The sequence below is a fragment of the Anolis carolinensis genome, unplaced genomic scaffold (assembly GCF_035594765.1).
Source record: "Anolis carolinensis isolate JA03-04 unplaced genomic scaffold, rAnoCar3.1.pri scaffold_7, whole genome shotgun sequence".
NCBI classification, from domain to species: Eukaryota; Metazoa; Chordata; class Lepidosauria; order Squamata; family Dactyloidae; genus Anolis; species Anolis carolinensis.
Window position 1 is genome coordinate 38639850 of NW_026943818.1, and position 24551 is coordinate 38664400.

General features: G+C 46.8%; 1 protein-coding gene across 3 annotated transcripts in view; it reads right to left on the reverse strand.

Annotated features, from left to right (window-relative positions):
- Window positions 1-498: 498 nt before the first annotated feature.
- The window catches only part of palm (paralemmin), a 65006-nt gene continuing 40953 nt past the window's right edge, over window positions 499-24551 (reverse strand). The window contains exons 6-9 of one of the 3 annotated variants that reach the window (XM_062959212.1): window positions 21824-21845; window positions 19971-20030; window positions 9363-9494; window positions 499-1326 (exon numbers count right to left, since the gene is read on the reverse strand). In XM_062959212.1, the coding sequence (XP_062815282.1) occupies window positions 782-1326; window positions 9363-9494; window positions 19971-20030; window positions 21824-21845 (759 nt within the window). In that variant the 3' untranslated portion in view covers window positions 499-781. The remainder of the gene's footprint in view (window positions 1327-9362; window positions 9495-19970; window positions 20031-21823; window positions 21846-24551) is intronic. The other 2 variants (XM_062959213.1, XM_062959214.1) reach the window with 2 other exon arrangements.

Here is a 24551-nt window from a genome sequence, read left to right on the forward strand (position 1 = left end):
GAGATGTTCTGAAGGACTTTGCAGCCAAGAGCTTTTCAATCTCAGTTAGACAGATGTTCTTCAGAAGATGCTTAGATCAAGTTCTTGAAGAACCCGGGAGATGTTCTGAAGGACTTTGCAGCCAAGAGCTTTTCAATCTCAGTTAGGCAGATGTTCTTCAGAAGATGCTTAGATCAAGTTCTTGAAGAACCCGGGAGATGTTCTGAAGGACTTTGCAGCCAAGAGCTTTTCAATCTCAGTTAGACAGATGTTCTTCAGAAGATGCTTAGATCAAGTTCTTGAAGAACCCGGGAGATGTTCTGAAGGACTTTGCAGCCAAGAGTTTTTCAACCTCTGGATGAACACAAGGATCCTCCCTCCCTTCCACCCTTCCTTCCTTCCTTTCTTCCCTCTTCTTCTGGCAGAAACCCCTCTTTTCCCACTTGTGCTTCTCTCTCTTTCTTGGCCAATATCAACGTCCCCCAATGAGTCTCGTTGCTGAGACAAGACAAAAGGTCACTAGGCCTAATGAATGTAATATTTCGCATATTTTTTTTTACATTTATGGGGAGGAATACATTACGTAGGCGAGGATATCAAGGGCAGGCAAAGGGGGGGGGAAACCGGAGACGTTTCGGATATTTCGAAAGAGAAAGAGAGAGAGGGAGGATTTCTGGAGGAACGGACCCTTAAGTAAAAATAAGAACTCTTGAAAACCGAGGAGTTTGTAGAACGCAGGAAGTAACCACAAAGGCGTCGTGGAGGGGAAGACAGTCCTGGCGGGCCGCTCACGGGTGGCCTCTCACATCACCGAGCAGCACTTGCAGCGCTGTTTCTTGGCGTCGAGGTCTTGCCCGGCTCCTTTGGGCTCGGTGTCGTTGGCGGCCGGCTGCTTCTCCCCGGCTCGGCCTTCCTCTTTCTGCAGGCCGGCCGTGGCCGCTTCCACCGCGGTGCCGTTGGGCGGCGCTTGGTCCTTCCCCGCCGCCGCCTTGTTCTCGGCATCTTCGATCACCACCAGCTCCGCCTTGATGGTGCCCTCGAGGCCCAGCACCTTTTTGGTCTCGTTCTCGTCTTCCACGTTCTGGTAGCCCATGAAGATCATGGTGACCGGCTGCTCTTTGCCTTCGCCGGACGCCGAGAGTTTGGGGCTGTCCACCGCTTTGGCCTGGACGCCCGTGATCTCCTTCCGAGGGGTGGCCTTCTGGCTGGATGGGTCCTTGGCTTTCTCGGAGGCTTCGCTCAGGGTCACCTCGTCGGCCTTGTGGAGGAGCTCGTCCACCTCGGAGGAGCTGAGCTGGTGGAGGCCGTTCTCCAGGGCCCCGTCCTCGGCCCGGACTGCGTGGACCACTGCAACGGAAGACAAGAGGGGATACACAATGAGGCCTTAGCAATGGGTCAACGGGCAAGCCCTGAGGTTTCTGCTTCCCCAAAGTATTTACTTTGCGACCCTCTGCACACAACCCAAGGCTCTCCAAACTCACCCAAAGACCTTCACGCACTCACAAGTCCCTCCATGCACTCTCTTCAACACCCTCCACTCTCAAGATGAGGCCCCCACAAAGCCCAAAACCTTACATATTTGACCCAAGGCCTCCACACTCAACTCAAGACCCTCCACACTCAGCTCAAGACCCTCCACACTCAGCTCAGGACCCTCCACACTCAGCTCAGGACCCTCCACACTCAGCTCAAGACCCTCCACACTCAGCTCAGGACCCTCCACACTCGGCTCAAGACCCTCCACACTCATCTCAAGACCCTCCACACTCAACCCAAGACCCTCCACACTCAACCTAAGGCCACTGCACTCAGTCCAAGACTCCAGACTCACAGCAAGGCCCTCCACAGTAATCCTAAGATATTTACACACTCACAAGTCCCTCCATGCTCAGCCTAACTAACTCCTTCCACACACAACTGAAGACCTTCTGCACTCAAGCTGGGATCCTCCACTAATCCCAAGACGTCCACACTCACCTCACGAATCTGAGCACCCAAGCTAAGATCTTCACACACTCGCCTCACAACCCTGACTACCCAACCTAAGACCTTCCACTCTCACCTCAAGAATCTCCACACTCACCCCAAGACCTTCACACACTCACAAGACCCTCCATACTCAGCCTAACACCTTCTATACACAACTGAAGACCTTCTGCACTCAAGCTGGGATCCTCCACTAATCCCAAGGCCTCCACACTCAACTCAGGAATCTGAGCACCCAAGCTAAGATCTTCACACACTCGCCTCACAACCCTGACTACCCAACCTAAGACCTTCCACCCTCACCTCAAGAATCTCCACTCTCACCCCAAGACCTTCACACACTCACAAGTCCCTCCATGCTCTTCAACAACCGCCACTCTCAAGCTGAGGCCATCCATTGACCCCAAGACCTTCCACACTCACCTCAAGACCCTCCACACCCAACCCAAGACCCTCCACACTCAACCTAAGGCCACTGCACGCAGTCCAAGACTTCAGACTCACATCAAGGCCCTCCACACTAATCCCAAGATATTTACACACTCACAAGTCCTTCCATGCTCAGCCTAACACAACTGAAGACCTTGCACACTCCCTTCAAAACCATCCACTCAAGCTGGAGCCCTCAACTAAGCCCAAGGCCTTCACACTCACCTCACAACTCTGAGCACCCAACCTAAAACCTTCCTCACTCACCTCAAGAACCTCCACACTCACCTCAAAATCTTCACACACTCACCTCACGACCCTGAGTACCCAACCTAAGACCTTCCACAATCACCTCAAGAACCTCCACACTCAACCCAAGGCATCCACACTTACACCAAGACTCCCTAGGCTCAGCCTAACACCTTCCATACACTACTGAAGAATCTCCACAAATCCCAAGGCACTCTGCACTCTTTTCAACACCCTTTATTCTCAAGCAAGACCTTCCACACTTGAACTAAGGCCTCCACACTCACCTCAAGACCCTCCACACTCAATCCAAGACCCTCTATACTCAACCCAAGGCCTCTACAGTTAACCTAGACTCTACACTCACATCAAGGCCCACTACTGACAACCCAAGTCTTTCACACACTCACAAGAGCCTCTGTGCTCGGCCTAACACCCTCCACACACAACAAAGACTCTCCACTAATCCCAAGTCCCCCCGGACCCTCTTCAAAACTCTCCACTCTCAAGCTGAGGCCATCCAATGACCCAAAGACCTTCCACACTTGACCCAAGGACTCCATATTCACCTCAAGACCCTCTGCGCTCAACCCAAGACCCTCAACACTCAACCTAAGGCCTCCTCACTCAACCCAAGACTCCACACTCACATCAAGACCTGCACACACTCCCTAACGCCCTCCACACTTACCTCATGACCCTACGCACTCAACCTGCCATCTTCAGACCCTCTGCACCCAACCCAAGACCTTCCACACTGACCCCAAGACCTTAACACACAAGAACATCCATGCTCCGCCTAATGCTCTCCACACACAACCGAAGACCCTCCACTAATCCCAAGGCCCTCCACACTCTCTTCAATACCCTCCACTCTCAAGCTGAGGCCTTTCACTAAACCCAAGACCTTCCACACTTGACCAAAGGATTCCACACTCACCCTAAGACCATCCACACTCAATCCAAGACCTTCACATACTCACAAGACCCTCCATGTTCAGCCTAACACAACAAAAGACCCTCCACTAATTCCAAGGCCCTCCACACTCTCTTCAACACCCTTCACTCTCAAGCCGAGGTCCTCCACTAAGTCCAAGACCTTCCACACTTGACCCAAGGACTCCACACTCACCTCAAGACCATACTCAATCCAAGACTTTCACGCACACAAGACTCTCCATGTTCAGCCTAACACAACCGAAGATCCTTCACTAATCCCAAGGCCCCCCACACTCTTGTCAACACCCTCCACTCTCAAGCCGAGGTCCTCCACTGAGTCCAAGACCTTGCACACTTGACCCAAGTACTCCGCACTCACCTCAAGACCATACTCACCCCAAGATCTTCACACACTCACAAGGCCCTCCATGTTCAGCCTAACACAACTGAAGACCCTCCACTAATCCCAAGGCCCTCCACCCTCTCTTCAACACCTTCCACTCTCAAGCCGAGGTCCTCCACTGAGTCCAAGACCTTCCACGCTTGACCCAAGTCCTCCACAATCATCTCTGGACCTTCTACACTCAACCCAAGACCCTCCACACTCAACCTAAGGACTCCGCACTCAACCCAAGACTCCACATTCACATCAAGGCCTTCCACACTCACCCCAAGACCTTCACACACTCACAAGACCCTCCATGCTCAGCCCAATGCTCTCCACACACAACCGAAGACCCTCCACTAATTCCAAGGCCCTCGACATTCCCTTCAACACCCTCCACTCTCAAGCTGAGGTCCTCCACTAAGTCCAGGACCTTCCACACTTGACCAAAGGATTCCACACTCACCCTAAGACCATCCACACTCAATCCAAGACCTTCACATACTCACAAGACCCTCCATGTTCAGCCTAACACAACAAAAGACCCTCCACTAATTCCAAGGCCCTCCACACTCTCTTCAACACCCTTCACTCTCAAGCCGAGGTCCTCCACTAAGTCCAAGACCTTCCACACTTGACCCAAGGACTCCACACTCACCTCAAGACCATACTCAATCCAAGACTTTCACGCACACAAGACTCTCCATGTTCAGCCTAACACAACCGAAGATCCTTCACTAATCCCAAGGCCCCCCACACTCTTGTCAACACCCTCCACTCTCAAGCCGAGGTCCTCCACTGAGTCCAAGACCTTGCACACTTGACCCAAGTACTCCGCACTCACCTCAAGACCATACTCACCCCAAGATCTTCACACACTCACAAGGCCCTCCATGTTCAGCCTAACACAACTGAAGACCCTCCACTAATCCCAAGGCCCTCCACCCTCTCTTCAACACCTTCCACTCTCAAGCCGAGGTCCTCCACTGAGTCCAAGACCTTCCACGCTTGACCCAAGTCCTCCACAATCATCTCTGGACCTTCTACACTCAACCCAAGACCCTCCACACTCAACCTAAGGACTCCGCACTCAACCCAAGACTCCACATTCACATCAAGGCCTTCCACACTCACCCCAAGACCTTCACACACTCACAAGACCCTCCATGCTCAGCCCAATGCTCTCCACACACAACCGAAGACCCTCCACTAATTCCAAGGCCCTCGACATTCCCTTCAACACCCTCCACTCTCAAGCTGAGGTCCTCCACTAAGTCCAGGACCTTCCACACTTGACCCAAGGCCTCCACAATCATCTCTGGACCTTCTACACTCAACCCAAGACCTTCTACACTCAACCCACAGTCAACCTAAGGCCTCCACACTCAACCCAAGACTCCACATTCACATCAAGGCCTTCCACACTCACCCCTAGGCCTTCACACACTCACAAGACCATCCATGCTCAGCCTAATGCTTTCCACACACAACTGAAGACCCTCCACTAATCCCAAGGCCCTCCACCCTCTCTCCAACACCCTCCACTCTCAAGCCGAGGTCCTCCACTGAGTCCAAGACCTTCCATGCTTGACCCAAGGCCTCCACAATCATCTCTGGACCCTCTGCACTCAACCCAAGGACCCCTTCACTCATCAAAAATGTAAAAGGGGTATTCCATCTTCAACTAAGTTATGAAAACTGTGGTTCACTTGCAATTGAAGAGCACTTTGAACTCCACCAAAGAGCACTCTGAACCCACTTGGCACACCGAACCCCCATGACCAAGACAAAATACTCGAATTCTTTGGTGGAAATTCATCTTGATTTGGGGGAGTTGTAGTTCACCTACATCCAGAGACCACTGTGAACCCAAACGCCGACTTTTCAAATAACCCGGGCAACGAGTAATCTATATATATAAAAGAGTGATGGCATCACGGCGACCCACAAAACAACAAAACTACAGGCCCCCCAACCTCAAAATTTGACAACACAACCCATCATCCACGCCTCTAGGTTGATACAACAAAAAGAAAAGAAAAATAAAGTCCTAATTAGAGAGAGAGGAATAATTGCTTTTATCCAATTGCTGCCAGTTAGAAGGCTAAGCTCCTCCAACTTGGTCTCCTAGCAACCCAATAAAAAATAATAAAAAACACGAAAAAATTAATACAATAAAATACTATAATAACAGAAAATAACTAAAAATAATACAAGAAAATAATAAAATATAATAAATAAAAATATAACTTACAATAAAATTAATTAAAAAATGCAAATAACGTCAAATAAAAATTACACTACAATTTTTAACCAATACCACCACCACTTTGCCACAGCAACGCGTGGCTGGGCACAGCTAGTATAATATATAATATGTTATATTATATCACCTGTTGCATATAATATAATATAACATAATACAGGGTACTTGAAAAAGAACTCCCTAGTTTTAATGTACTTATACTTAAAAATAGGAAGTTCTTTTTCAAACACCCTGTATAATATAATATGACTGCATATCTATGTATATAGTAAAAGTCAGTGTTTGTATGTGTGTATGTGGCAGCTTTCTGATTGGCCGCCACTTTCTCAGGCCACTGTGACTGCCAGGAAGGACGGACCTGGACCAAACTTGTGACACATAACCCCTATGACCCATTTTACATCCTGGTGCTGTTTGGGGATGATGGGCCACGGATGATGGGATTTGCAGTACTTTCGAATGCTACACCTCCCACAGACCACTGTGACACCCACCAGTGAGGGAACTGGACCAAACTTGGCTCACAGAACCCCTGTGACCCCCTTTACATCCTGGTGTAGATTGGGGCAGGATGGGCCACGGATGATGGGATTTGCAGTACTTTCGAATGCTACACCTCCCACAGACCACTGTGACACCCACCAGTGAGGGAACTGGACCAAACTTGGCACACAGAACCCCTGTGGCCCCCTTTACATCCTGATGGATATTGGGGCAGGATGGACCAAGGATGATGGGATTTGCAGTACGTTCTCTCACTTCTTGAGACCACAGCAACTGCCACAAATCACAGAACTGAACCAAACCGGGCACACATATCCCAAATGACACACTTTACATGCTGCAGCAGTTTGACGGAGGATGGACCAAGGATTATGGGATTTGCAGTACCTTCATCCAATTCACCTCCCACAAACCACTGTGATGCCCATGAATGACAAAACTGGATCAAACTTGACACGCAGGTGCAGGGTGGCCCACTTTACATCCTGGTGCAGTTTGGGGGAGGAGGGACCGTGGATGAGGGGACTTGCACTATCTTCACTCACTTCCTGGGACTACTGTGACCCCCACCAATGACTGATCAAGACCAAACTTGGCACATAGAGCCACCATGGCCCACTCTACATCTTGGTGAGGTTTGAAAGAGCTCGGACCTTGGATGATGGGACTTGCAGTATGTTCACTCACTTCCCGAGACCACTGTCACCCCCATCAATGTCTCATCAAGACCAAACTTGACACAGACAACACCCAGGACTCACTCTACACCCAGGTGCAGTTTGGAGGACGATGGACCATGGACGATGGGACTTCCAATACCTTCACTCACTTCCTGAGAGCACCGCGACCCACACAAATGACTGATCAAGACCAAACATGGTACATGGAGCCCCCATGACCTACTCTACATACTGGCTCTGTTTGGAGAGGGATGGACACTGGACGATGGGACTTGCATATGGGAGTTGGAGCTCACCCGCGCCCACTGAACCCAGCTGACATTGGATATAGGCTACACTTGGAACACAGGCAAACAAGGCCTTTCTCAAATGACCCGGGCACCGCCGGGTCCCCAAGCTAGTAAATCATATAATATAATGTGCAGTCGTACCACGTGACCTTAGAGGTGTCTTTGGACAATGCCAGCTCTTTGGGTTAGGGTTAGGGGTTAGGGTTAGGGTTAGGGTTAGAAATGGAGATGAGCACCAACCCGCAGAGTCGGACACGACTTAATGTCAGGGGAAACCTTTATCCTTGTAATATAATAATAATAATAATAATAATAATAATAATAATAATAATAATAACAACAACAACAATAATAATATACATTATACATTGGGTGCCGTGCCAAAAGATCTCAGCCGGCATTTGGAAACAATAGACATTGACAAAATTATGATCTGCCAGCTGCAAAAGGCCACCCTGCTGGGATCTGGGCGCATCATCCGAAAATACATCACACAGTCCTAGACACTTGGGAAATGTTCGACTTGGGATTTTGTGATACGAAATCCAGCATGTCTATCTTGTTTGCTGTGTCGTAATAAAATAATAATAATAATAATAATAATAATAATACATCACACAGTCCTAGACACTTGGGAAGTGTTCGACTTGTGATTTTGTGACATGAAATCCAGCATGTCTATCTTGTTTGCTGTGTCATACAATAAAATAATAATAATAATAATAATAATAATAATAATATGTTGTTGTCAAAGGCTTTCATGGCCAGAATCACTGGGTCGCTGTGAGTTTTCTGAGCTGTATGGCCATGTTCCAGAAGCAGCATTCTCCCCTGATGTTTCGCCCACATCTATGGCAGGCATCCTCAGAGGCTGGAAACTAGTCAGGTGGGGTTTATATATCTGCGGAAGGTCCAGGGTGGTAGAAAGAAAGAACTCTTTTCTGTTGGAGGCAGGTGTGAATGTTTCAATTGCCCACCTTGATTAGCATTGAATAGCCTTTCAGCTTCAATGCTTGGCTGCTTCCTGCCTGGGGGAATCCTTTGTTGTGATGGTTTATTATTATTATTATTATTGACACAACGATGTTGTATGACACAGCACACAAGATAGACATGCTGGATTTCGTTTCACAAAACCACAAGTTGAACACTTCCCAAGTGTCTAGGACTGTGTGATGTATTTTCGGATGATGCGCCCAGATCCCAGTCGGGTGGCCTTTTGCATCCTCGGAATGGCTAAGCCCCCCCACCACGTCAAGGTGGCACCTGCGGGGGGGATTATTATTATTATTATTATTATTATTATTATTATTATTATTATTAGGCCTTGCTTCCGGGAAGGTTCCTCCACCGTGGCTCCCTACCTTACCACATAATATACATTTCTTGGGGCTTCATAAAAAAACCTTCGCTTCAAAAAGGGCTCAGCCGCTGAGAAAGTTTGAGACATGGAGTGCAAAACGCGGTTGGCACTTGGAACCCAGTTGGCAGTGACTGAAGCAAAGCGCCGGACAAAGGTGCAGGGCAAGAAGGAGAAACGGGGGCGTTTTAACAGCAACTGAGAAAGTGGGACGAGCGAGGAGTAATAGGGACCCCAAGATCGGCTTTGGACTTCCTGGCCCATCCTCGGACGTTGGGGTGCGGACGGAGCCTACCTTTCATCTCGTCCTCGTACACTTTGACCCCCTGAACTGAGTGGTCTTTGGGAAGTCTAGTGGTGCTGGAAAGGACCTTGGTCTCTCCCGTGACTTTGTCCTTCTCCACAGTGATCTCCACAGAGTACATAGCTGGGAGGCAAACAGGGACAGTGAGCACCGAGACCCCCCAAAAGCCCCGCTCTCCATCCTGGTCTCACCCGCCAAGCTCAGACGTGAAGCGGATTGGTGCGAGCGGAGGCAAGCGGACGGGTGCGTGGAAGCCAAAGCCATCGCAGGAAAGGGAATGCGAGATCCGTGCCCCCAAGAATGTTAGAAGCGCAAAGTGGAAGAAGCACCTACATGCTGGTTTTTTCTCGTCAGCCAATCACGTGGCTTTCTGCAAAGTTGCTCTCCCCGTGGATTTGTCAAAACTTTAAAAATTTCCTAAAAATCAGTGGGTGATTGAAACATTCTAAAACTTGGTTGGCTTGGAATCATAAATGTTGCCTACAAGTGTGTCAAGTTTCATCCTGATAGCCATAAAAATGACAGAGATAAAACATTTCCTAAAAATCAACGGATGGCCAAAATATTCTGAAACTTGGTGGGTTTGAAGTCATAAATGTTGCCTACAAGTGTGTCAGGTTTCATCCTGATAGCTATAAAAATGATGGAGAAATGAGCCTCGAGCCCAATAGAGGGGGCGGATGTGATTGACAATGGCACCTACATGCTGTTTTTTCTTGTCAGCCAATCACATGGCTTTCTGCAAAGCTGGTCTCCTCCGTGGATTTGTCAAAACTTAAAAAATTTCCTAAAAACCAGTGGATGATTGAAACATTCTCAAACTTGGCAGGCTTGGAGTCATAAATGTTGCCTACAAGTGTGTCAAGTTTCATCCTAATAGCCATAAAAATGACAGAGATAAAACATTTCCTAAAAATCAACGGATGGCCAAAATATTCTGAAACTTGGTGGGTTTGAAGTCATAAATGTTGCCTACAAGTGTGCCAAGTTTCATCCTGATAGTCAGAAAAACAACGGAGATAAAACATTTTCTAAAAATCAACGGATGGCCAAAATATTCTGAAACTTGGCGGGTTTGAAATCATAAATGTTGCCTACAAGTGTGCCGAGTTTCATCCTGATAGTCAGAAAACCGTCAGAGATAAAATATTTCCTAAAAATCAACGGATGGCCAAAATATTCTGAAACTTGGCGGGTTTGAAGTCATAAATGTTGCCTACAAGTGTGTCAGGTTTCATCCTGATAGCTATAAAAATGATGGAGAAATGAGCCTCGAGCCCAATAGAGGGGGCGGATGTGATTGACAATGGCACCTACATGCTGTTTTTTCTTGTCAGCCAATCACATGGCTTTCTGCAAAGCTGGTCTCCTCCGTGGATTTGTCAAAACTTAAAAAATTTCCTAAAAACCAGTGGATGATTGAAACATTCTCAAACTTGGCAGGCTTGGAGTCATAAATGTTGCCTACAAGTGTGTCAAGTTTCATCCTAATAGCCATAAAAATGACAGAGATAAAACATTTCCTAAAAATCAACGGATGGCCAAAATATTCTGAAACTTGGTGGGTTTGAAGTCATAAATGTTGCCTACAAGTGTGCCAAGTTTCATCCTGATAGTCAGAAAAACAACGGAGATAAAACATTTTCTAAAAATCAACGGATGGCCAAAATATTCTGAAACTTGGCGGGTTTGAAATCATAAATGTTGCCTACAAGTGTGCCGAGTTTCATCCTGATAGTCAGAAAACCGTCAGAGATAAAATATTTCCTAAAAATCAACGGATGGCCAAAATATTCTGAAACTTGGCGGGTTTGAAGTCATAAATGTTGCCTACAAGTGTGTCAGGTTTCATCCTGATAGCTATAAAAATGATGGAGAAATGAGCCTCGAGCCCAATAGAGGGGGCGGATGTGATTGACAATGGCACCTACATGCTGTTTTTTCTTGTCAGCCAATCACATGGCTTTCTGCAAAGCTGGTCTCCTCCGTGGATTTGTCAAAACTTAAAAAATTTCCTAAAAACCAGTGGATGATTGAAACATTCTCAAACTTGGCAGGCTTGGAGTCATAAATGTTGCCTACAAGTGTGCTAAGTTTCATTCTGATAGTCAGAAAAATGACAGAGATAAAACATTTCCTAAAAATCAACGGATGGCCAAAATATTCTGAAACTTGGTGGGTTTGAAGTCATAAATGTTGTCTACAAGTGTGCCAAGTTTCATCCTGATAGTCAGAAAAACAACGGAGATAAAACATTTTCTAAAAATCAACGGATGGCCAAAATATTCTGAAACTTGGCGGGTTTGAAATCATAAATGTTGCCTACAAGTGTGCCAAGTTTCATCCTGATAGTCAGAAAAACAACGGAGATAAAACATTTTCTAAAAATCAACGGATGGCCAAAATATTCTGAAACTTGGCGGGTTTGAAGTCATAAATGTTGCCTACAAGTGTGCCAAGTTTCATCCTGATAGTCAGAAAAACAACGGAGATAAAACATTTTCTAAAAATCAACGGATGGCCAAAATATTCTGAAACTTGGCGGGTTTGAAATCATAAATGTTGCCTACAAGTGTGCCAAGTTTCATCCTGATAGTCAGAAAAACAACGGAGATAAAACATTTTCTAAAAATCAACGGATGGCCAAAATATTCTGAAACTTGGCGGGTTTGAAGTCATAAATGTTGCCTACAAGTGTGCCAAGTTTCATCCTGATAGTCAGAAAAACAACGGAGATAAAACATTTTCTAAAAATCAACGGATGGCCAAAATATTCTGAAACTTGGCGGGTTTGAAATCATAAATGTTGCCTACAAGTGTGTCAGGATTCATCCTGATAGTCAGAAAACCGTCGGAGATAAAATATTTCCTAAAAATCAACGGATGGCCAAAATATTCTGAAACTTGGCGGGTTTGAAATCATAAATGTTGCCTACAAGTGTGCCAAGTTTCATCCTGATAGTCAGAAAACCGTCGGAGATAAATATTTCCTAAAAATCAACGGATGGCCAAAATATTCTGAAACTCGGCGGGTTTGAAGTCATAAATGTTGCCTACAAGTGTGTCAGGATTCATCCTGATAGCTATAAAAATGATGGAGAAATGAGCCTCGAGAGAGGGGGCGGATGTGATTGACAATGGCACCTGCATGCTGTTTTTTCTTGTCAGCCAATCACATGGCTTTCTGCAAAGCTGGTCTCCTCCTTTGATTTGTCCAAACTTTAAAAATTTCCTTAAAATCAGTGGATGATCGAAACATTCTGAAACTTGGCAGGCCTGGAGTCATAAATGTTGCCTACAAGGCTGCAAGGCAAGAAGCCTTATCTCCAACACAGCAAAGCAACGATTAAGGCTTCTTTCCTGATTCGAATAGCTGCTTGGCTACGAAACCTGGTCCTGAGCACAGTCTCTCGGCCTCAGATCACATCACTAGTCTGACCTGACGCAGCACATAGAAGACAGTTTTGAAAAGCACAGGAATCCAATTGAAGCATTGCAGCACACCAAAATACCAGGGAGTCATTCTGGACTGTGCTCTGACTTATAAGAAGCACTGCTTGAATATCAAGCAAAAAGTGGGTGCAAGAAATAATATCATACAAAAGCTGACTAAATAAAGGGTTAACTCCACCCGGAACTATTATAAAATAGCTTAAAACTATACATTATGTTTAAGTTTTCCTAATAGTGTAGATACATCCATTTGTATTAATTTTGGGTGGAGCATAAATTCCTCCTCTTTTTCCTTTTTCCTTTCTGCAGCAGAGAGTCTAGCAAGAATTTAGCACTCGCTTATCCAACATTCTGGATTATCCAACGCATTTCAATACATCGTGATATTTTGGTGCTAAATTCGTAAATACAGTAATAAGTGGATAAACGAGACTCTACTGTATTTTATAATCCATCGCTTTACATCAGAGGCAAAAGACTTTCAAGGATTCCAGAGAGATGACTTCAGAGTTTTCTTGCTAGACTCTCTGCTGCAGAAAGGAAAAAGAGGAGGAATTTATGCTCCACCCAAAATTAATAAAAATTGATGTATCTACACTATTAGGAAAACCTAAACAGAGGGAACTGAAGCAAAGGAGAGGAAAAGAAAGACTTCACAGAATTGTTCTTCGTGGAAAATAAGACATCCCCTGAAAATAAGACCTAGCGCATCTTTGGGAGCAAAAATTAATATAATTATTTTCAGGGAAACAGATAGATAGATAGATACTAGACTAATGTTGCCACATAGCAACGTGGGGAAAAATGCCGAGAATCCTTCCTCGCCGAAGACAACCCAACGCGGGGCGACTCAAGGGCCCATCCACACATGCAGGAGCACCACTAATATCCTTAGTAGGCCTGCCTCAGTCTATTTTTATTCCATTGACTAACAACCCCCCGCTGTAGCTAGGCGGGAAAAAAACCACCCACGCATTGACAAATGCACGCACACGCATCTGTCGAAAGGGAAGGGAATATACACCAGAGCCTCAGGCTTGGAAAGGAATCGAGCCAGAGAGGGTTCCGAGCATGTTGTTGCTATCGTCCATCTATCCATTGGCCCGGCTGGCCAAATGCAAACACAGTGGCCATTGTGATGACCTTGGAAATCGGTTATGGGCACGGCAGGCATTTCGCTCATTGGGACGAGAGAGAAGAGCCGGGGTGAAAGACAGATCTGCCTTTGCGGCCCACTTGCCTCCCTCTTCCTTGCTTCTAGAAGCGGGGTATAAACATAATAATGATAATGGTAATAATAATAATAATAATAATAATAATAATAATAATAACCTGCTGTGTCTCAATAAAATAATAATAATAATCAGAAACTCCTCAAAACACAGCAGACAAAGAATCAGTACAAGAAAACTGCACTACAAACTAGAGCTGACAGCTGGCACAACAAAACATTGCATGGAAAATTCCTTGACAAAATTGAAGGAAAAGCTGACAAGGAGAAGACCTGGCTCTGGCTCACGAATGGGACCCTGAAGAAGGAGACAGAAGGCCTGATCCTTGCAGCCCAGGAGCAAGACATCAGGACAAAGGCCATTCAGGCCAAGATCGAAAAATCAGCTGATGACCCAAAATGCAGACTGTGCAAAGAAACCGACGAAACCATGGATCATATCCTCAGCTGTTGTAAGAAAATCGCACAGACAGACTACAAACAGAGGCACAACTATGTGGCCCAAATGATTCATTGGAACTTATGCCTCAAGTCCCACCTCCCAGCAGCAAAGAACTGGTGGGATCACAAACCTGCAAAAGTCTTGGAAAATGAGCACGCAAAGATACTGTGGGACTTCCGAATCCAGACTGACAAAGATCTGGAACACAACACACCAGACATCACAGTTGTGGAAAAGAAAAAGGTTTGGATCATGGATGTTGCCATCCCAGGTGACAGTCGCATTGACGAAAAACAACAGGAAAAACTCAGCTGCTCTCAGGACCTCAAGATTGAACTTCAAAGACTCTGGCAGAAACCAGTGCAGGTGGTCCCGGTGGTGATGGGCACATCAAAAGATCTCAGCCGGCATTTGGAAACAATAGATATTGACAAAATTACTCTCTGCCAACTGCAAAAGGCCACCCGACTGGGATCTGGGCGCATCATCCGAAAATACATCACACAGTCCTAGACACTTGGGAAGTGTTCGACTTGGGATTTTGTGATATGAAATCCAGCATATCTATCTTGTTTGCTGTGTCATAGTATGTCTTTGTGTCAATAATAATAATAATCTATATATATACAGTAGAGTCTCACTTATCCAAGCCTCGCTTATCCAACGTTCTGGATTATCCAAGCCATTTTTGTAGTCAATGTTTTCAATATATCGTGATATTTTGGTGCTAAATTTGTAAATACAGTAATTACAACATAACATTACTGCGTATTGAACTACGTTTTCAGTCAAATTTGTTGTATAACATGAAGCTTTGGTGCTTAATTTGTAAAATCATAACCTAATTTGATGTTTAATAGACTTTTCCTTAATCCCTCCTTATTATTCAAGATATTCGCTTATCCAAGCTTCTGCCGGCCCGTTTAGCTTGGATAAGTGAGACTCTACTGTATATATAAATGTAATGTGCATAATTAGGACCTAGTTAACAACAAAACCACTGGGCCGAATCTCACCAAATTTGGCCACAAAACTAATCACTTTCCAAGGAGTGACCATCAAGAAAGAAAGAAAGAAAGAAAGAAAGAAAGAAAGAAAGAAAGAAAGAAAGAAAGAAAGAAAGAAAGAAAGAAAGAAAGAAAGAAAGAAAACAATATGCCCGTATGTAGAAAGCGGCCAGGCTTTTAAGCTGCAAGACTATTTGGTGCAATTCAAGATGGCCAAACAAGGATTCCCCTACAAAGGAAGTAGCCAGGCTTTGAAGCAGCGAAGCTATTCGTTGCAATTCTAGCAGCCCAAAAAAAATTCCCCTAGAACACAAGTTCCCAGGCTTCCTAGCAACAACACTATTCCATTGTATTACAGCTCACCAAACAAGGATTCCCATAAGAAGAAAACAGCCAGGCCTTGAGGCTGCAAGGCTATTCACTACTATTCCACCTGGCCAACAAAGGATTCCCATACGCCACAGCAACACGTGGCCGGGCACAGATAATAATAATAATAATAATAATAATAATAATAATATCGTGTTTGAAATGGATACGAACAGAGGTAAATAGAAAAGATGTTGTGATCTGCGTGAAAGCCGAGGAACGCATCATCTAAGTGCTAAGCGCTAAGTAATAATAATATTGACTCTCAGTTAACCGGCATGCGTGGGGAATTTTGTATATGCCATATGATACTGGAAGTTATGGTTTTACCATGTCTTTCGCCTTCTCTGGGTGCATCTACATTACAGATCGACACCACTTTTAACTCCTGTGGAATCCTGGGAAGGATAGTTTTGCTATGTCTTCTTGGCCCAAGAGCGCTGGGAGCTTTGAAATTGTGGAAGAGAAGCTCTTTGAAGCTTTAGGTCAGGGGTCCCCAAACTACGGCCCGTGGGGCGGATGCGGCCCTCCAAGGACATTGACCTGGCCCCTGTCCTAAACTTTAGACTTAGGGTTGACCTCAGTCTACCTGGTCTTAGAAGATCTCTTTCCTTACCTATGATTTTATGAGATCGTCTAGATGGTCTTTGAGGGTCCCTTTCCTTATCTACGGTCTTCTGATGGCCTCATGAGATCATGTAGATAGCCTTTGAGGATCCCTTTCCTTGTCGATGGTCTTATGAGACCATCTAGATGGTCTTTGGAGGTCTCTTTGCTTACCTTTGGTCTTATGAGATCGTCTAGATGGTCTTTGAAGGTCTCGTTGCTTAGCTGCAACCTTATGAGACCATCTAGATGGCTTTTGGAGGCTCCTTTCCTTCCCTATGGTCTTATGAAACCATCCAGATGGTCTTTGAGGGTCCCTTTTCTTATCTATGGTCTTCTGAAGGCCTGAAGGGATCATCTAGATGGTCTTTGAGGTCCCTTTCCTTACCGATGGTCTACTGCTGGCTTTATGAAACCATCTAGATGGTCTCTGGAGGTCTCTTTGCTTAGCTGTGGCCTTATGAGACCATCTAGATGGCATTTGGAGGTCACTTTCCTTACCTATGGTCCTATGAGAGCATCTAGATGGACTTTGAGGGTCCCTTTCCTTACTTATGGCCTTATGAGACCATCTAGATGGCATTTGGAGGTCACTTTCCTTACCTATGGTCCTATGAGAGCATCTAGATGGACTTTGAGGGTCCCTTTCCTTACTTATGGTCTTATGAGACCATCTAGATGGCATTTGGAGGTCACTTTCCTTACCTATGGTCCTATGAGAGCATCTAGATGGACTTTGAGGGTCCTTTTCCTTACTTATGGTCTTATGAGACCATCTAGATGGCATTTGGAGGTCACTTTCCTTACCTATGGTCCTATGAGAGCATCTAGATGGACTTTGAGGGTCCCTTTCCTTACTTATGGTCTTATGAGACCATCTAGATGGCATTTGGAGGTCACTTTCCTTACCTATGGTCCTATGAAAGCATCTAGATGGACTTTGGAGGTCACTTTCCTTACCTACGGTCTTATGAAACCATCTAGATGGTCTTTGAGGGTCCCTTTCCTTGTCTATGGTCTTCTGATGGCCTTATGAGACCATCTAGATGGTCTTTGGGGGGTCTCTTTGCATACCTATGGTCTTATGAGATCGTCTGGTCTTAGTGCCTCTTAGTGTTATTATGCTGGGCGGTCAAGGACAGGATTGGATTCTTCCTTGATAGGATTCGTTGAAAAATAACCTGGGAGCAATACTGGGTTGCATAGTGTTGTTGTTGTTGTTGTTGTTGTTATTGTTGTTGTTATAAAGTTTTCCCGTGTGGCGAAAACAGAGGAACCACCAGGGAAACTTCTTGGCAGAAAGGGGTTGGACTGGATGGCCCATGAGGTCTCTTCCAACTCTACTATTCTATGATTCTATGATTCTATGAAACGTGCTTACTCCATCAATGGTCAACATTTACACAAACGACAAGCACCTCCAGAAGGGACAGAGAGTTTCATCTATGCTGTCGATCGTGCCATCACTGCTTAAACAGAAAGCTTTGAAAATGTTGAAAAGAGTGGGGAGGAGAGCAAACCACAGACCTCTGACTAGACTTAATGTCAAGGGGAAACCTTTACCTTTACCCAACTCCATCCAAATATATATATAGGTATGTGTGTGTATATTAGGGTTGTACAAAGCTTTCATAATTCCGAGATTTGTATGATTCGTCAACATCTTTTCTTGCCATTTGAATCCATTGCCATTTCAATCCCCCTCCGAAGCTTTACGAAACATAAATCAGAGATTTGTATGATTCGTCAATACTAATCGGAATGGGATATCCCCCTCTGAAGCGTTACGAAACAAAACGGAAGCCTCTGAAACGTTTCTGAGAGATTAGTAAAGATTCACTGATTCGGAGTGTCTTAAATTATAGATTTTTTCCAATGCGATATGCTCCGTAATTGTCTGGAATGGAAAGGGACTGATGTGATTATTGACAATGGTTTTCCTTTTACTTCAGAACGTTACAAACTCTGTTTTTTTCAATGTAACATACTCTGTAATTATCCAGGGTGGGTGGGAACTGATGTGACTGATGATGTTTTTTTACTTGTCAGCCAATCACAAGGCTTTCCGCAAAGCTGGTTTCTTCCTTTAATTTGTAAAATTTTAGAAATTTCTTAAAAATCAGTGGATGATCGAAAAGTTCTGAAACTTGGCAGGCTTAAAGTCGAAAGTGTTGCCTACAAATATGCCAAGGTTTATCCTGATAGCCACAAAAATGACAGAGAAATGAGCCTCAAGTCCAATAAAGGGGTCTGATGTTTCTTTTTTCCTTGTGAGCCAATTGCAAGGCGTCCTGCAAAGCTGACCTCCTCCTTTGATTTGTAAAAACTTTTTTTAAAATTTCCTAAAAATCAGTGGATGATCGAAACGTTCCGAAACTTGGCAGGCTTAAAGTCAAAAGTCTTGCCTACAAATGTGCCAAGTTTCATCCTGATAGCCACAAAAATGATAGAGAAACGAGCCTCAAGCCCAATAGAGAGGGCGGATGTGATTAACAATATCAGCTGCATGCTGTTTCTTTTTTCCTTGTCAGCGAATTACAAGGCTTTCTGCAAAGCTGGCCTCCTCCTTTGATTTGTAAACACTTTTTAAAAATTCCCTAAAAATCAGTGGATGACCAAAACATTCCGAAACTTGGCAGGCTTAAAGTCGAAGGTGTTGCCTACAAATGTGCCAAGTTTCATCCTGATAGCCATAAAAATGATAGAGGAACGAGCCTCAAGCCCATTAGAGGAGTCTGATGTTTCTTTTTTCCTTGTCAGCCAATTACAAGGCTTTCTGCAAAGCTGGTTTCTTCCTTTGATTTGTAAAAACTTTTTAAAAATTCCTAAAAATCAGTGGATGATCGAAACATTCCGAAACTTGGCAGGCTTAAAGTTGAAAGTCTTGCCTACAAGTAGGCCAAGTTTCATCCTGATAGCCATAAAAATGGTAGAGAAATGAGCCTCAAGCCCAATAGAGAGGGCGGATGTGATTAACAATATCAGCTGCATGCCGTTTCTTTTTTCCTTGTCAGCCAATTACAAGGCTTCCTGCAAAGCTAGTTTCTTCCTTTGATTTGTAAAAACTTTTTAAACATTCCTAAAAATCAGTGGATGAACTAAATGTTCTGAAACTAGGCAGGCGTAAAGTGGTAAATGTTGCCGACAAGTGTGCCGAGTTTCATCATAAAAATGACGGGTGAGATAGTCCAAAAGTGGCAGCCGAAAGCCCGGAACCTCAATCCGTGTTCGAATAATTTCCCGGTTGAAATGAGCGAATCAAATCTATCGAAAAAGCAGCAGAGCAAGGCGGAAGGGAAAGAAATACCTTTCCGCAAAGACAGAAAGAGGCCCAGCCAAGCGCCGCCCAAGGCAAGCGAGTCCCTGGGAAATATATCTAGGGCAATAAGTTTGAAAGAGCAGGCAAAGCGGCATGCGGTTACGGGGCAGGCCGTGGGACTTGTAGTTCCCCAACGAGGCCGGGGTGGGAGGGGAGCCAAGATGCGACCTACCCGCCTTCATCATCCCACCGTCCGCCACTTTCGCGGGGCTGTTGGAGGCCTTGCTGCTGGCTTTAGGCGGAGGGAGAAAAGAGGGGAAACACATGGGAGTTAAATTGCTGGGAAGGGTTGCGGGAGCTTGGGCTGCGTCTACACCAGTGGTTCCCAAGCTTATTTGGCCTGCCACCCCCCTTTCCAGAAAAAATGCGTCTCAGCGCCCCATGGAGAGGGGTGGGCGTGGCTCCTGCTCAGGAGGGCAGAGCTGAGCCTCTCCCCTAGTCCAAGTTGCAGGGCTGGGAGGGGGAGGTGGGCGGGGCCACAAATGGGCGGCCAGGACTGGGATGGGCGGAGTTACAAGCTCTGAGGCAGGGCTGAGCTTCTATCTCTGTCCTCCGGAGCCTGCCAGGACACAGAAGGCGGGGCTAGAGGAGGGGGCGGGGCCTCTTCCCAAGTGCCTGATGGAGCTGAACCTCTATATTCCATCCCCGTGTTGTAACAAGCACCTCAGGGGAGGTATAGTCCCGCCCTTTAGTCCTAAAAGGCCTCCCAGGAGAGGTATAGAGGCTCAGCCCTGTCTCAGGCTCTTGAGAAGAAGCCACGCCCACTCCTCTAGCTCCGCCCCCTGTGTCCTAACAGGCACCTCAGGTGCTCAGCCCTGTCTCCGGCCCTTGGGAAGAGGCCCCGTCCCTCCCATGGGCCCGCCCCCATGTCGTAATAGATGCCATCACTGCCCCCGTGGATCGCTGCAGCTCCCACCTGGGGCGGTAGCGCCCACTTTGGGATAGGTGAATAGAATAGATAAAAGATTTGTGCCGGAGACAGGGCTGAGCCCCTGAGGCGCCTGTTAGGACACAGGGGTGGAGCTAGAGGAGTGGGCGTGGCTTCTTCCCAAGAGCCCGAGACAGGGCTGAGAATCTATATCTCTCCTGAGGCACTTGTTGGGACACAGAGGGCGGAGCTAGGGAAGGGGGCGGGGCCTCTTCCCAAGAGCCCGAGACAGGGCTGAGCCTCTATACCTCTCCTGAGAAGCCTTTGAGGACTAAAGGGTGGGGCTAGTGGCGGGGCCTCTTCCCAAGAGCCTCTGGGGCGCTTGTTAGAACACGGGGGCGGGGCATAGAGGTTCAGCCCCGTCAGGCACTTGGGAAGAGGCCCCTCCCCCTCCTCTAGCTCCACCCCCTGTGTCCTGGCAGGTGCCACAGGACAGGGATAGAAGCTCAGCCCTGCCTCAGAGCTCGTAACTCCACCCATCCCAGTCCTGGCTGCCCATTTGTGGCCCCGCCCACCTACCCTCGCAGCCCTGCAGGGGAGAGGCTCAGCCCCACCCTCTTGAGCAGGAGCCACGCCCACCCCTCTAAGCCACACACCCCTTCTAGGGGGCGCTGAGTCATATTTTTTCTGGAAAGCGAGTGGTGGACGAAATAAGTTTGGCAACCATTGACCTATACCTTCTACCATTTATTGATTTGGGGTGGGGTGGGGGGCAAAATACTGTTGAAAACACCTAGGGCCGGCCCTGCGTTTGGTCAACCTGCACGTATTCCCCCTCTTGATCTTGGAAACCAGAAACCGTGGATAATGGCGAACCCTGATGGTTCTGTTGGTTAGTCTCAGCAATGAAGCTGAGTCCACGCATTGCTTCCTTGGGTCTGCCTGGATTCGGACTCGTATCCACGTTCTCTATGTCGTCCCATCACAGTCAATCCACTGACTACAACTCCCATTCCAAGTCCCCGCACCAAATGAGGAATCCCAGTTTTAGGCGGGGAGTGTTGCATATTGAAGATCTGTTCCTTTGAGAGCAACCAAACAATGCTTCGGCTTTGGTTGCAAATGGGATTTTCGCATCAAGGGAGTCACGTCCTTACCTTTGGCCGAGCCCAGCGGAGTCTGTGGAGAGACAGAACACAGGTGCGTTAGCGGAAGGAACGGCTCCAGGCATGCAAGGATCCGGTCTTGCACTGCATATCACATGTTTCCAAGTCATAGACTATCTCGTTCCCGTGTTGCACGGGATATGCATGATCTTTTACAGCTAATGATAACACTATGTAATTGAAAATTTTAATGCAATTTAATGTATTGTCGAATCTTTCCATGACCGGAATCGCTAGGGTGTCGTGTGGTTTCTGGGCTGTATGGCCAACGTGTTTTAGCAGCATTTTCTCTTGATGTTTCATAGCATAATAGAGTTGGAAGAGACCACGTGGACCATCTAGTCCAACCCCCTGATATGCAAGGAAAGCACAATCAAAGCCCTCCCAATAATAATAATAATAATAATAATAATAATAATAATAATAATAAAACTTTATTTATACCCCGCCACCATCTCCCCAATGGGGACTCGGGGCGGCTTACATGGGGCCATGCCCAGGACAATACAATATAACCATAACATAATGCAATTAAATAATACAATACATAAAATAAATAGTACAACATAAGATCAAAACAGCAATATAACAAGGGCGGGCCGCATGAATACTACATTTAAAAACTAGATTAAAAATTAAAACTCTGGGTGAGAAAGGGATCAGAATAAAACCTCGAGGGACGGGACATCAGATAGTGAACCAGTCTAGAGGATAAATATCGGGGGGAGTAGCATAGAACATTTACTCTCCGAAAGCACACCGGAAGAGCCATGTTTTTAAATCTTTCCTGAAGGCTAAAAGGGTGGGGGCTTGCCTGATTTCAATGGGCAGCGAGTTCCACAAGCGAGGGGCCACAGCGGAAAAGGCCCTCTCCCTAGTTCCTACAAGGCGAGCCTGAGATATAGGTAGTGGCGACAGGAGGGCCTCCCCTGATGATCGGAGAGGTCGGGCAGGTTTATGGAAGGAGATACGGTCACGAAGGTAGGTGGGTCCCAAACCGTTTAGGGCTTTATAAATGATGGTCTGCACCTTGAATTGGGACCGGAAGATGAACGGCAGCCAGTGGAGCTCCTTAAACAGGGGAGTAGATCTCTCCCTGTAACTCGCCCCCGTTATTAGTCTGGCGGCCGAGCGTTGGACCAACTGTAACTTCCGGGCCGTCTTCAAGGGAAGCCCCACGTAGAGCGCATTACAGTAGTCCAGTCTAGAGGTAACTAAGGCATGGACCACCGTGGTCAAGTCAGACTTCACGAGGTATGGTCGCAGTTGGCGCACAAGCTTGAGTTGTGCAAAAGCCCTCCCGGCCACCGCCGACACCTGCGCCTCAAGCGTCAACGCTGAATCCAGGAGGACCCCCAAACTGCGGACCTGTGATTTCAGGGGGAGTGCGACCCCGTCCAGCACAGGTTGCCACCCAATGCCCTGATCCAGGAGGGCCTCTGTCTTGTCAGGATTGATCCTCAGCTTGTTCCTCCTCATCCAGTCCGCCACAGCGGCCAGGCACTGGTTCAGCATCCGAGGGGCTTCCTTGGAGTCAGATGGAAACGAGTAGTGGATTTGCGTGTCATCCGCGTAGAGATGGCAACGCCCTCCAAAACTCCGGATGACCTCTCCCAGCGGTTTCATGTAGATGTTAAAAAGCATGGGGGATAAAATAGACCCTTGCGGGACCCCACAGGTCAAAGGCCAGGGGCCCGAGCAGGTGTCCCCCAGCTTCACCATCTGGGAACGGCCCTCCAGGAAGGACTGGAGCCACTGCAGAACTGTGCCACCGAGTCCCATCCCGGCGAGCCTCCCCAGAAGGAGACCATGGTTGATGGTATCGAAAGCCGCTGAGATGTCCAGGAGAACCAGCAGGGTCACCCTCCCCCTGTCCAGCTCCCTGCGGAGGTCATCCACCAAGGCCACCAAAGCCGTCTCAGTGCTGTGCCCAGGCCTGAAGCCAGACTGCGAGCGGTCCAGAAAATCGGTGTCATCGAGGAACTCCTGGAGCTGCGTGGCCACCACCCGCTCCAGAACCTTGCCCAAAAATGGGAGGTTGGAGATTGGCCTGTAGTTGTTACATACAGATGGGTCTAACGAGGTCTTTTTTAGTAGCGGTTTTACTACTGCCTGCTTGAAGCAGGATGGAACTGACCCCTGGACCAGGGAGGCATTTATAATAGCCACAAACTAATCCAACAACCCATCTTTGGCTAGCTTTACCAGCCAAGATGGGCAAGGATCCCAAATCCCAAATTTTGACCCAAATCGGGATTTTAATATTATTGTGTATATTGACTTTTATGACTGTTTTTAATCATGTTGAAGTTTTACTGCTCGGTTTAATGTTTTATCTGATTTGTGCTGTCGTGTCTGGGCATGGCCCCATGTAAGCCGCCCCGAGTCCCTCCGGGGAGATGGGGCGGGATATAAGAATAAAATTATTATTATATTATTAAGGATCCAGAGCACAAGTGGTCGCCCTCACAGACCCAAGAATCCCCTCCACGTCATCCGGAAGAACAAGCCGGAAAGAATCCCACAAGATCGGACAGACAGGTACCTCGGTTACCTCCGCTGGAACTACAATTAAGCTGGAGTCCAACTCATGACGTATCTGAGCAACTTTGCCTGCAAAGTGGTGCGCGAAATCGCTGCACCGAGTTGCCAAGTCATCGGGAAGCCCCTGGGTCTCAGGAGCTCCCCAACAACTCGGAACAACTCCGATGGCCTGTTG